The following is a 12,944-nucleotide window of genomic DNA, read 5'->3' as shown; positions in this document are numbered from 1 at the left end:
GCCTCAAGGGCAGTGTCCTCGAGCTTCAGACGCAGGGTCGGGGGATAAAACTGGGGAGGATGACCAGTACCTCGCCCAGGCAGCCTCACCTGCTATGCTGAACAGGGGCCATGCAGGGGTGATGGGAAGATTGGAAGGGACAGACAAGGAAGAGGGAAGGAAGTGGCCGTGGCCTTAAGTTAGGTACCAACCCGGTATTTGCCTGGAGGAGAAGTGGGAAACCACGGAAAACCACTTCCAGGATGGTTGAGGTGGGATTCGAATCCACCTCTACTCAGTTGACCTCCCGAGGCTGAGTGGACCCTGTTCCAGCCCTCGTACCACTTTTCAAATTTCGTGGCAGTGCCGAGAATCAAACGCGGGCTTCCGGGAGTGGCAGCTAATCACACTAACCACTACACCACAGAGGTCGACTTCGTTTTTCTCTTCCGGTTATTGTATGTTACAATTAAGTACGGTAGTGTTTTCGAATGCCTGAGAAAATTTGATTTTTTTAAATGCTATTTGTTCTGGGTGTCGACCTATAGAGATATTTTACCCCTACTTGCACCATGTGATATGAACCTGTGTGTGATTGGAATGGAGGAAGTGTTGAATGTGAGGAAAGGAACGTTAAGGACGACACAAACACCCAGTGCACAGGCCAGGGATATTAATCATTTACAAATAAAAACCCATGACACAGCCGGGAATCGAACCCAGGGCCACCGATTGACAGACGGACGCGTTGCCCCCTACACCGCGGGGCCGGACAAATCTGAAGTTACATTACTTGTACTTCCTCTTTAAAAAAATCTCCATCAATGTGGGTGATATGCTACTGTCTGATGTTTTATTCTACGCATAACACGTCGTAAGTGACGCGAACGTAGTTGAGTGACTTAAAACCACCGTTTGGTGTAATGCAGGAGCTTGTGTTCTAATATAAATGCATAGAACATTCATGGAACATTCTTATCGACTTCAACGTCCGGCTCCATCGCTAAATGGTTAGCGTGCTGACCTCGGTCACAGGGGTGCCAGGTTCGATTCCCGAGAGGGTCGGGAAATTTAATCATAACTGGTTAATTTCTCTGACATGGGGCCTGGGCGTATGTGTCGTCTTTATCATCATTTCATCCTCATCACGACACGCAGGTCGCCTACAGGAGTCAAATCGAAAGACCCGCATCTAGCGAGCCGAACTTGTCCTCGAACATTGCCGGCACTAGAATCCATACGCCATTTCCATTTCATCGATGTCTATTAGTTTCATTTGTTTCAATTGATTCATTAATGGAATTTAGTTTGTTTTATCGTACCTCCTTACAACAGATTTATTAGGGGATAGAATTCGTCTTACCTTTTCTGGAAACCACGGAGTTACGAAAGGCATCTGAAAGGTATTGCTATAAGAGTGAAGTGTGTCGAAGGAGTCTGGACTGACTGCTCCGAGCATGGAGAACACACCACGGGAAAACTGGTTACAGACTGTGAAAAAGAAAAATCAGTGTCAGTACTAATCTATGAAATAACTGCCGCAAGTTCAATTAAATGGAAGTAAAGGAAATATATAGACATTTTTCCATAAAAATATTCATATTAAACTGCCTTTTATTTCCTAAAGCTGTTTCAGGATTTAACAACATGATTAGTATAGTAAAAATAGGACTGGTCAAGTGAGAATTTACCCAGAAAATTCATCTCTGTACACAGTCAAAAGTAAATCTCACTTCTTGATAAGTAATGGGAAAAGACTATTGTGTACGAGAGAAATTCTTGGGTAATTAAGTAGATCTCAATCACTACTGATCTGCATTTAGGACAGTCGCCCAGGTGGCAGATACCCTATCTGTTGTCTTCCTAGCCTTTTCTTAAATGATTGCAAAGAAATTGGAAATATATTGTACATCTCCCTTGGTAAGTTATTCCAATCCTTAACTCCCCTTCCTATAAATGAATATTTTTCCCAATTTGTACTCTTGAATTCCAACTTTATCTTCATATTGTGATCTTTCCTACTTTTAAAGACACCACTCAAACGTATTCGTCTACTGATGACCTCCCACGCCATTTCTCCACCGACAGCTGGGAATATACCACTTAGTCGAGCATCTCGTCTCCTTTCTCCCAATTCTTCCCAGCCCAAACTTTGCAACAGTTTTGTAACGCTATTCTTTTGTCGGAAATGACCCACAAAAAATCGAGCAGCTTTTCTTTGGATTTTATCCAGTTCTTGCATCAAGTAATCCTGGTGAGGGTCCCATACACTGAAACCATACTCTAGATGGGGTCTTACCAGAGACTTATATGCCCTCTCCTTTACATCCTGAATACAACCCCTGAATACCCTCATAACCATGTGCAGAGATTTGTACCTTTTATTTACAATCATATTTATGTGATTACCCCAATGAAGATCTTTCCTTATATTAAGACCTAGGTATTTACAATGATCCCCAAAGGGAACTTTCACCCATCAACGCAGTAATTAAAACTGAGAGGACTTTTCCTATTTGTGAAACTCACAACCTGACTTTTAATCCCGTTTATCGCCATACCATTGAATACTGTCCATCTCGCATCATTACCGAGGTCATTTTGCAGTTGCTCACAATCTTGTAACTTATTACTCTATAGAGAATAACATCATCCGTAGAAATCCTTACCTCTGATTTCACTCCTTTACTCATATCATTTATATGTATAAGAAAACATAAAGGTCCAATAATACTGCCTTGAGGAATTCCCCTCTTAATTATTACAGGGTTAGATAAAGCTTCGCCTTCTCTAATACTCTGAGTTCTATTTTCTAGAAACATAGCAACCCATTCAGTCACTCTTTTGTCAAGTGCAACTGCACTATTTTTTGCCAGTAGTCTCCCATTATTTGATTGCGAGGCAAATTTTGAATTATACTGGATCAATATTTTTGTAATAAATTGCGGCAACTCTTCAATATGCTTCCGGCCACATTTCAAAGCAATTTAATCGGGAACAAGTGAATAATTGATGCGCGTTAGGCTACCTTAGGAGTAACCTTCAAAATATTATGAATTTAAATGACACGATATGTCATATCAGTCGCTAACAGATATCATATATGCCTAAATTCTGTATTTAATACAATCGTTGGTAAGTGGCATTTATATGTAATATCTATACAGCGTGGTTGGAAGCAGCGTAAACCGGCTATGTGAGCACTAGAGAGTTGGTCATACTGACAAATAATTTGAAAAAATCGATATCTCGCGCCGTTGTCATTTTATTAGCTGTTGAAGTTGGCCAATCAAATCACTTCCCGGGCGAATTCAAATGGGCTTTGCGAGATAGTGTAGGCAATTCAGCACGTGGCTTAAGGCTGGCTTGAGAGCAAAATGAGTGCAATTGCATTTGACAGAAGAGTGACTGAATGGGTGGCTACGTTTCTAGAAAACAGAACTCAGAGAATTGGAGTAGGCGAAGCTTTATCTGCCCCTCTAATAATTAAGAGAAAAATTCTTCAAGCCACAATTATCCTCGTATAGGATTTAGTTTCTTCCAATTAACTGTCTATTTATTATTAAGTATATTTATTTTACTAACTGCTATCTTAAAATTTTATGGCGAAAATGGGATAGGAAAAGGCTAGGAGTGGAAATGAAGCTGCTGTGGTTTTAATTAATGTGCTGCCCCAGCATTTGCCTGTTGTGAAAAAGGAAAACCACGGAATATCATCTTCAGGGCTGCCGACAGTAGGGTTCGAACCCACTATCTTCCAAATGTAAGCTCACAGTTGCGCGCTTCTAACCGCACCACCAACTCGATTGGTGTTAAGTATGAATTTTACTAACATGTGTTAGTTGTCTACATTAGACAAAAACGAGTTTATCCTACCCTCAAAGTGTGACAACATAAGCCTGACTATCACAATTGTATTATCGGCCTGAAAATTCAACTTTGGTGATGTTGGCATGCCAGATAACATGTCGGCTTCCTTAGACATGTGTTAACATGTTGATCATTGGTACAAGTGGTCCCAGGTTGGATTCCGTGGCCTTTAAACTTCATTGGTTGTTTATTTTGGTTCATGTACTTGGTGTTTCTGCCGTCGTATATATTATATTTCATCCAAGGTCCCATTCCCATAGACGCTCAGGTGAGCCATTGGCGTCAGCTCGAAAGGCCTGCAGCAGGGCCTCTCCAGAGAAGCCACGCGTCATTATGACGTATTTCAAATGTGTACTTGATTTATTTCGAAGTGGTAGTCCAAAAATTCGGACATTCATTTTCCTTCTTTTCATGTTTACAACATAAATTAAGTACCTGTACCACGGTCAGATAAACATGTTCTCCACATTTTCGTGTATTTGTCTAGAAACACTCTTCTCCCAATGAGACGACAGATTTACTGCGCAGTCTCAAAATGTGTCCAATGCACTTTGTCATTATAGTCATTACAACAATATTTTCAGTACTGTGAAGGGATTAAATTAACTTTTATATTTTAAATCCTCGATAACTGGAACTGGAACAATGCTATCATATACCGAGCGATTTGGCCGTGCGGTTAGGGTCACGCAGTCGTGAGCTTGGATTCGGGAGATTGTGGGTTCGAATCCCACCGTAGGTAGCCCGGAAGATGGTTCTTCGTCGTTTTCCACTTTCACACCAAGGAGATGGTGAGCCTGCACTTAATTAAGGCCATAGCCGCTGCCATCCCAATCCTAGCAATTTCCTATCAATCAATCACTACTGATCTGCATTTAGGGCAGTCGCCCAGGTGGCAGATTCCCTATCTGTTGTCTTCCTAGCCTTTTATTAAATGATCGCAAAGAAATTGGAAAATTATTGAACATTTCCCTTGGTAAGTTATTCCAATCCCTAACTCCCCTTCCTATAAACGAATATTTGCCCCAATTTGTCCTCTTGAATTCCAAATTTATCTTAATATTGTGATCTTTCCTACTCTTAAAAACACCACTCAAACTTATTCGTCTACTGATGTCCTCCCATGCCATCTCTCCACTGACAGCTCGGAACATACCACTTAATCGAGCAGCTTGTCTCCTTTCCCCCAAATCTTCCCAGCCCAAACGTTGCAATTGTAACGCTACTTTTTTGTCGAAAATCACCCAGAACAAATCGAGCTGCTTTTCTTTCCTATTCCTCCGTCGCCGAAAATCTTCGAGGTTTAATTGCGATGTTAATCAAGTAGCAGAAAAGGAATGCTATTATACACCAAATAATTGAAAGTAAATATCGTTGCAGTGAATAATTTTGAAAAAATACATATTTTACAAAACTCCGTAAATAAAACTAAAGAAATGGTGTTTGTAAATTTTTAATATTGATTTGATACAATTATACAAAATCGTAAAATCGTTTTCTTTCTAACCCCAGTTAATCTACCTGGAATAGATGTAACAGAATACACTGCTTAAACTTCATTAATTAATATGAAACGCTGCTATCAATGTAAGGTAAGTATTTGGTAATAAAATTTTACCGCGAGAGTTGGCCGTGCAGTTAGGGGCGCGGAGCTGTGAGCTTGCATCCGGGAGATAGTGGCTTCGAACCCCACTGTCGGCAGCCTTGAAGATGGTTTTCCGTGGTTCCCTTTTTCACACCAGGCAAATGCTGGGGCTGTAGCTTCATTAAGGCCACGGGCGCTTCCTTCCAACTCCTAGCCCTTTCCTATCCCATCGTCTACATAATACCTATTTGTGTCGCTGTGATGCAAAGCAAATTATATACATAATACATTTTTACATAAATTAATACAGGAATCTGACGAATGTTTTTATAGCTACTGAAATTTACAATCAAAGAAACCATTTCTTTCTTCATCTCATCATTTCAGTTGATTAATTTTATTATGTTTATTTTGAATACTAAAAATAAGTAACAAAACTCTCATATGAAAATTACTAAAGTGCTTCATTACCCAGAAGTATTCCGTAGTTCTGAATAATGTTTCTTGTCACATTTTTATTGGAAATCATATAATTTAGAAATATTCGTCAATAATCAAAGATTAATATCATTCCTCCATATAGGGTTGGCGTCCGGAAGGGCATCCGGCCGTAAAACATGGCCAAATCCACATGTGCGGCACAGTTCGCACCCGCGAGCCCACAGATGTGGGAAAAGCGGAGGAAGGAAAAGAATAAGAATCATGGATTAATATCATTTTAGCAACAATGCAGGATACAATGTGCTTCTGTTGGCTGCTAAAAAAAGAGATACACGTACGGTAGTTAAAAGATCACATTTGCTTGTTTACCGCTTTGCAGCGCATCATTAGCTTGAAGCCGGGATCATCTGGTATAACTGGTGAAGAGCTGTGATTAACCCTCACATCAATCAATTAATTTATCAGGTTACTCTGTCATATACAGGTGTGTTATGAATGCAGGTAATAATATAGTTAATGGATTTCCAGAAGTATGGCATACAGTTACCATGACATCGCCTGTTGTATAGATATGAAGTATCAAGCACTCCTTTTTCCATAAACATAACGATTGTGGACAGGAGATCGCCATCGATACCAAGTATAAAGGATGAAATTCAAACATTCCTAATTAGAATATTTCTCAATTTAGTGAAGCTGACATTTTAACATTTCGAGCACATAAGAACATAATTTTCTAATATCCTTTTATACACAAACACGTGGTTAAATATTACTTCGCATTATTTTAACGATATACTTTTAATGAATTCCGTATCGATATTCCTAGCATATATTGGTACAAATTCTAAAAGTTCAAGAGATCAAGAAGTCTAAATTTGTCAATGTTAGCAAAAATTCCTTTCTACAGAGATAAATACCAGGTATAGGAAATCGACATAGTGCGTCTAATGATTGAAGCGAGGGGAACAATTCCCGTTTCTGCAGCCAATTTTTGGAAACAGATGTCTCTGCCAGTTACAGCATTAGGGGAAACTGCCATAAATTCATTAAGGGGTTTATCAATAATACTAAGAAATTATTGCTACAATTAGGTTACCATTTTAATGTCTCAAGTGTGTCTATCTATATATATAAAAGCAAGTCGGTCTATAACAATCTACATATAAAGGTATAAAAATGAAAACAGACTTGAATTAATGAGGCACTTCCAGAAAACTCAGAAATTTGAAACTTGGTACCGGAGAAGCCGATGACCCCAGGATTTCTAGAAAAATCGAAAATTCTCCAAATTCCTTAAAAGGGGTACGCTGGGGGAAATCAAATTTTGGGCTCAGCATAAGAACGCAGTCGTATAACTTATCCAAAGCGACAACCTATAGGTTTCGTGGGCTTAAAAACTTTCAGCAATTTCCTAATTTTTATCCCCCTTCCCCCAAGTCAAGATGGCGGCACAATCTGTCAGACGGGCTAGAAAATTTAAATTTGGGGAACTTATAGCTTTTAGCCTGTAAAATTCCAAGATGTTTAAATTAAATACTTTTAACCCCCAAAAAATACCGAAATATGGAGGCAATTTTAATTACTGTGCAAACATTCATTCTGAGGTATCTGTTGGCTAAACGGTAAGTCGTATCACAAAACGGACAGCACAATTTTCGTTCATTTTGGAGTGATCTACAACTTTGGCCCTATTACCTTTCGTCGTATCTCTCTCCCTTAATACGTTAGATTTGGCTGTATTTCTGAATTGTTCGTACATGTTGTGAGTTTGACACTACATTTCATTATTTCTTACACTTATAGGAAGGACAGACACATCAAATTTGGTAAGCACATTGAGACGGTCGATGGCCACATGTGAGCCAAATTTCGTTATTTTATCTTATATATAAGTATCAAAAACATAATGTAAAGTGTTAAAAATGTACCCAAATTTCACTCTATTCAAATTTTCGAACTCAATCTAACCCATAAATATGGGAGATACGAGGAAATGTTTTAGGACCGAACATGTAGAAGGATAAAAGGGGCGCCTGATGGCGTACACCGTGTGTTAATATGACGCATCTGTAAATAAATGTCTGCTATATTATAAACGTGCATATATCTTCGTATATGGATCTGTATTCATTGAAGTCGATTTTTAGCGATCTAGAAAGGGTGTTTCTTTCATAATTATTAATAGGTACATTAGAATTCACACTGACCGCCAGCAGGGGGCGTCTCCTGTTGTAATCAATTCTCCCCGCATCTACTTTAACTGACAGTAGAAACAGGGTCCTTCTGCAACTCCTGTGTAATTGGCATTAGTAACGAGGGACTATTACTTTAATGAATAATTCCCTTCTCTGTTTGACTAGCAGAAGGGAATAGAGCATACAACTTTGTTCAAATCTCCCCAACCCGATTGAGTCTGGTAGTAATCAAGGTTGTCCGCCATTATAAACAAATTTACCTATTAAAATGTGACTGGCGACAGGCAATGTGGTCTTCTATTATAATCGAAACTCACCAACTCGAGTGTGACTGGCAGTAAGCTGACTGCCGTTAGGAAAATGGGCCTGGAATTAAAACGATAACAGCATAACTCAATTTTGACTGCCAATTAATGGAAGCTCATCAACTGGAATGTGTCTGGAAGTAGGAAAGGGGACCTGCTATTGTAAGGCAAACTGCCCAAATCGACTGTGACCAACAGTAGGCAAGGGGGCCTGCCATTATAATGAAACTTTCCAACTCGCTTGTGAATGGCAGTCAGCAAGTGAGCCTGCCGTTATCATCACAACTCTACAAATCGCACCTTACACAATAAAGAACGTATTGGGAACCTCCCCCTGGCGATTCTTCGATAACGCTAAGATACATGTAATTTATTAAAATCGCAATCACCACGTGTACAGTAATTTACGTACAAATCCGTATACAATGTAGAATACCGTAGCGAAGCACGGGCACATTTGCTAGTTTCTTTTCTAAAAATTAATGTAAAAGTATACTTTGTCGCAAGGCAGCCTCTCCATGAGAGGAAGTATTTCATAAAATGATGTAAAATGGCGACTATTTCTATAATAATAATAATAATAATAATAATAATAATAATAATAATAATAATAAGCAAAGTCATCTCCGTACAGGCCATGAAGGCCCTTGGAGGAGTGGAAGGTAAAGGCTTCCACCATTGTTAACCTCGGCACGTGATGGGGTAGAGTGGTTAGCTCTACGCCCGGCCGCCTTTGCGCCCAGGAATTAACCTGGTACTCATTTTTCGTGTAGGCTGACTGAGCCTCAGGGCCATATGCGCCTCCGGAAGTGGAAATCTCGTTTCTTAAATTCTACGACTTCCTGACGGGGATTCGAACCCACGTCCTTCCGGGCGAACCGAGCACGCCTTTACCGCCTCGGCCAGGCAGCCCCTAATATTAATAATAATAATAATAATAGGATTATTATTATTATTATTATAGGAAATGTTAGGATACGACGGTAATAATCAGACAACATATTAAATTATGCATCATTTATTAGGCAAATAGCCACAGCCTGTAAGAATGTGACTTGAAAGGAAGGGAACATAAGACAGTAAATGACTTATCAGGCTTGCGATAACTTGCGATAATAACATTAAAAGAGCTTTCATGCCGTGACTTTTCAGATTTATGTCGATTTCCTAACAAAGTGCAAATAATATCATGTGTCGTAAGAGTATTATTGTCCTATCCTAACGGTTCTTATTACAGAAACTATCGTCTACATTTCACAACCTTTGGGTTAAATCGATGTAGAATTAAACAGGAAGTATGTTCTTAATGGGTCATTAAATTATCACATCATCATCATCATCATCATCATCATCATCATCATCTGTTTACCCTCCAGGTTCGGTTTTTCCCTCGGACTTCGCGAGGGATCTCACCTCTACCGCCCAAAGGCAGTGTCCTGGAGCTTCAGACTCTTGGTCGGGGGATACAACTGGGGAGTATGACCAGTACCTCGCCCAGGCGGCCTCACCTACTATGCTGAACAGGGGCCTTGTGGAGGGATGGGAAGATTGGAAGGGATAGGTAAGGAAGAGGGAAGGAAGCGGCCGTGGCCTTAAGTTAGGTACCATCCCGGCATTCGCCTGGAGGAGAAGTGGGAAACCACGGAAAACCACTTCCAGGATGGCTGAGATGGGAATCGAACCCACCTCTACTCAGTTGACCTCCCGAGGCTGAGTGGACCCCGTTCCAGCCCTCGTACCACTTTTCAAATTTCGTGGCAGAGCCGGGAATCGAACCCGGGCCTCCGGGGGTGGCAGCTAATCACGCTAACCACTACACCACAGAGGCGGCAAATTATCACAACTGAATGAAATAGGTCATTAAAAACGTTATTTTGAAAGTTGTTACATTTTAGCCATTTTAAAAACGGAGTCCTGTAGAAAATGACTTACATTCGGTTCGACTTCGACCGGCCAGCGGACAAAGGTTGTACTCGTCCAAACATTCCTTAGTGGATCGATCTGCCCCTGATTATACCATTGCTTAAGAAAAAACAACTCATAGCCAAAAGAATACGGCCAAACATAGCGGTTTCGTATCGTGTAACTAACATGAACAAATATGTATGATGTTTTTACTCTTACATGCACATTTTTATTTAGTCAGTTTACTATCCAGGTTTGGTTTATACCCCACAATCAGCGAGAGATCCAACCTCTACCGCCTCAAGGGCAGTGTCCAGAAGCGTGAGATATTTAGTCGGGGATACATCTGGGGAGTATGACCAGTACCTCGCCTAGAAGGCCTCACCTACTGTGTTGATGTGGGGGATAAGAAGAATGGAAGGGATAGACAAGGAAGGGGGGAGGAAGTGGCCGTGGTCTTATGTTCCCCAGCATTTGTCCGGGGAAGAAGTGAGAAACAATGGAAAACCAATTCGAGGATGGCTGAGGTGGGAATCGAACCCCATCTACTCGCTTGGCCTCCAGAGGTTGAGTGGTCCCCAATCCAGTCCTCGTACCAGTTCTCAAATTTCGTGGCAGAGCCGGGAATCGAACGCGGGCCTCCGGGGTTGGCAGCTAATCACACTAACCATAACACCACAGTTGTGGACACTTGCGAATTACGTATTTCAAAGAGACCAATTCCTAGTATTTCCGAACTATTTTTACTGCATGGCATGGATTTTCTTTTCCTTCTGGGGTAAAATTTGAATTTAGTACTCACGTGGTAGTTGTTCTTAAGCAACATTCTAGATTTTGCCATAAATATTTGCGATTCGTAGCTCGTGAATGTAAGATTAATGCTATAAACCTGGGATACAGATGATCTATTCTTGTTCTAGGTGATTTAAATAATACATTAGTGTATACTCTTATTGTATTAATAAAAATGTTAAGAACCGATCACTGCACGGCTCCTTAGTTGAATGGTCCGTGTAGGGACCTTTGATACAGAGAGCGCCAGGTTCGATTCCCGGCCGAATAGGGGATATTTAATTTTGCCTGTTTAATTCCCCTAGCTCGGGGTCTGGGAATTTGTATTCGTCTTATTACACATCTTCATTTTCATATCACAAACATATCATACTAAAATTCACTACAGGAACACACTGTAGTGAATACATCGCTCCACATTGGGTTGGCATCAGAAAAGGCATCCCACTGTGAAAAAGGGCTGAATCTATACAAAGTGCCAACATTCAGGTAATTTCTTAACTACCTGAAATTAGGAATGAAAAGAAGGGACCGAACATCAATACGCTCGGCCGCAACATTCATACTCGGTGGTAGAGCACAACACTTTTTCATAAAAATGATTCGTGGTTTGCCTATATAGCAGGGTGTCAGACTATTTCATTTAATGCCTAAGTGGTTAACGTGCTAGCCTTTGGTCACAAGAGACCCGAGTTCGATTCCCGGTAGGGTCAGGAATGTTAATCATCATTGGCTAATTTTGCTGGCACGGGGGCTGGGTGTGGGTGTCGTATTTATCATCATTTCATCCTTATCACGACGCGCAGGTTGCCTACGTGAGTCAAATCAAAAGACCTGCACCTGGCGGGCCGAACATGTCCACGGATACTCCCGGCACTAAAAGCCATACGCCATTTCATTTCAATGCATGGTCTTGGTACTCTGCCGTACATGATTCTAACCGCGCCTGTATAATGTAGACTTTTCCCGCTGGAGCTGCCCTAGCTAGAACTATCTAGCGAAACTCTACGTGTGTACACAGTAGTCAGAGCTCTCTGACAACTCGCGCTCGAAGCTCCAGCTAGAGTCGCCAGAGAGAGCAACCATGTGTAATGTACACAGCGATTCGGTAAGCTAGCTAGACTGATCTCGATCTATTCACGCTATCAAATAGACCTCACGCTCTAGGACCGCAAATGTGACAGTACTTTTAAGTTCGTGTGAGAGAAAAAAAGATAAGATGAGTGGAGTGTGGAGAAATAATATTTATCAGTTGATTGAACTTGTAGAGTCACTTCCTGCATTATAGAATTGTTCATTAAAAGTGTTAATTTAAAAACAAAATTTATATTTATCTAATTTAATGAATTATGTTATCTAATATATCTGTAGCGAGAAATCTCAGTGTCAGAGTGAGTGGCTGTGATGGTGAAACTGCTTTTCTGATACGTGTACTCTGTTTTTTAATTTTTGGAGTAATTAATGATAAATTTTTGCTTTACGTCGTACCGACATAGATAGATATCATGGCGACGATGGGATAGGAAAGGCCTAGAAATGGGAAGGAAGCGGCCTTGGCCTTAATTAAGGTACATCCTCTGCATTTGCCTGGTGTGAAAATGGGAAACCACGGAAAACCATCTTCAGGGCTGCCGACAGTGGGATTCGTACCCACTATCTCCCGCATGCAAGCTTACATCTGCGCGCTCCTAACCGCATGCCAAACTCGCCCGTTGAGTAATTAATGCAAGCAAACACTGGAAATTCTCATTAGACATTCGTGCGAAATTCACATACGAATTCATGTCTTCAGTAGTTAATTCCCTCAGCAAAATGTACATGTAATCCTTCTTCTCTTTTTGCTATCCAGTTCTTCGCCCATATTCTTTG

The 12,944-nt window shown here is 40.7% G+C and overlaps 1 protein-coding gene across 1 annotated transcript in view; it reads right to left on the bottom strand.

The window, feature by feature from the left end:
* LOC136861791 (glutamate receptor 1-like) overlaps positions 1–12,944 on the bottom strand; it is a 373,013-nt gene that overhangs the window by 348,921 nt on the left and 11,148 nt on the right. Inside the window, exon 2 of the mRNA XM_067138845.2 lies at positions 1,343–1,470. Coding sequence (XP_066994946.2) covers positions 1,343–1,470 — 128 coding nt within the window. The remainder of the gene's footprint in view (positions 1–1,342; positions 1,471–12,944) is intronic.

The sequence above is a fragment of the Anabrus simplex genome, chromosome 1 (genome assembly GCF_040414725.1).
Source record: "Anabrus simplex isolate iqAnaSimp1 chromosome 1, ASM4041472v1, whole genome shotgun sequence".
NCBI lineage: Eukaryota > Metazoa > Arthropoda > Insecta > Orthoptera > Tettigoniidae > Anabrus > Anabrus simplex.
The sequence above is the reverse complement of the archived record's forward strand: the minus strand, read 5'-3'. Positions and strand labels throughout refer to the sequence as shown.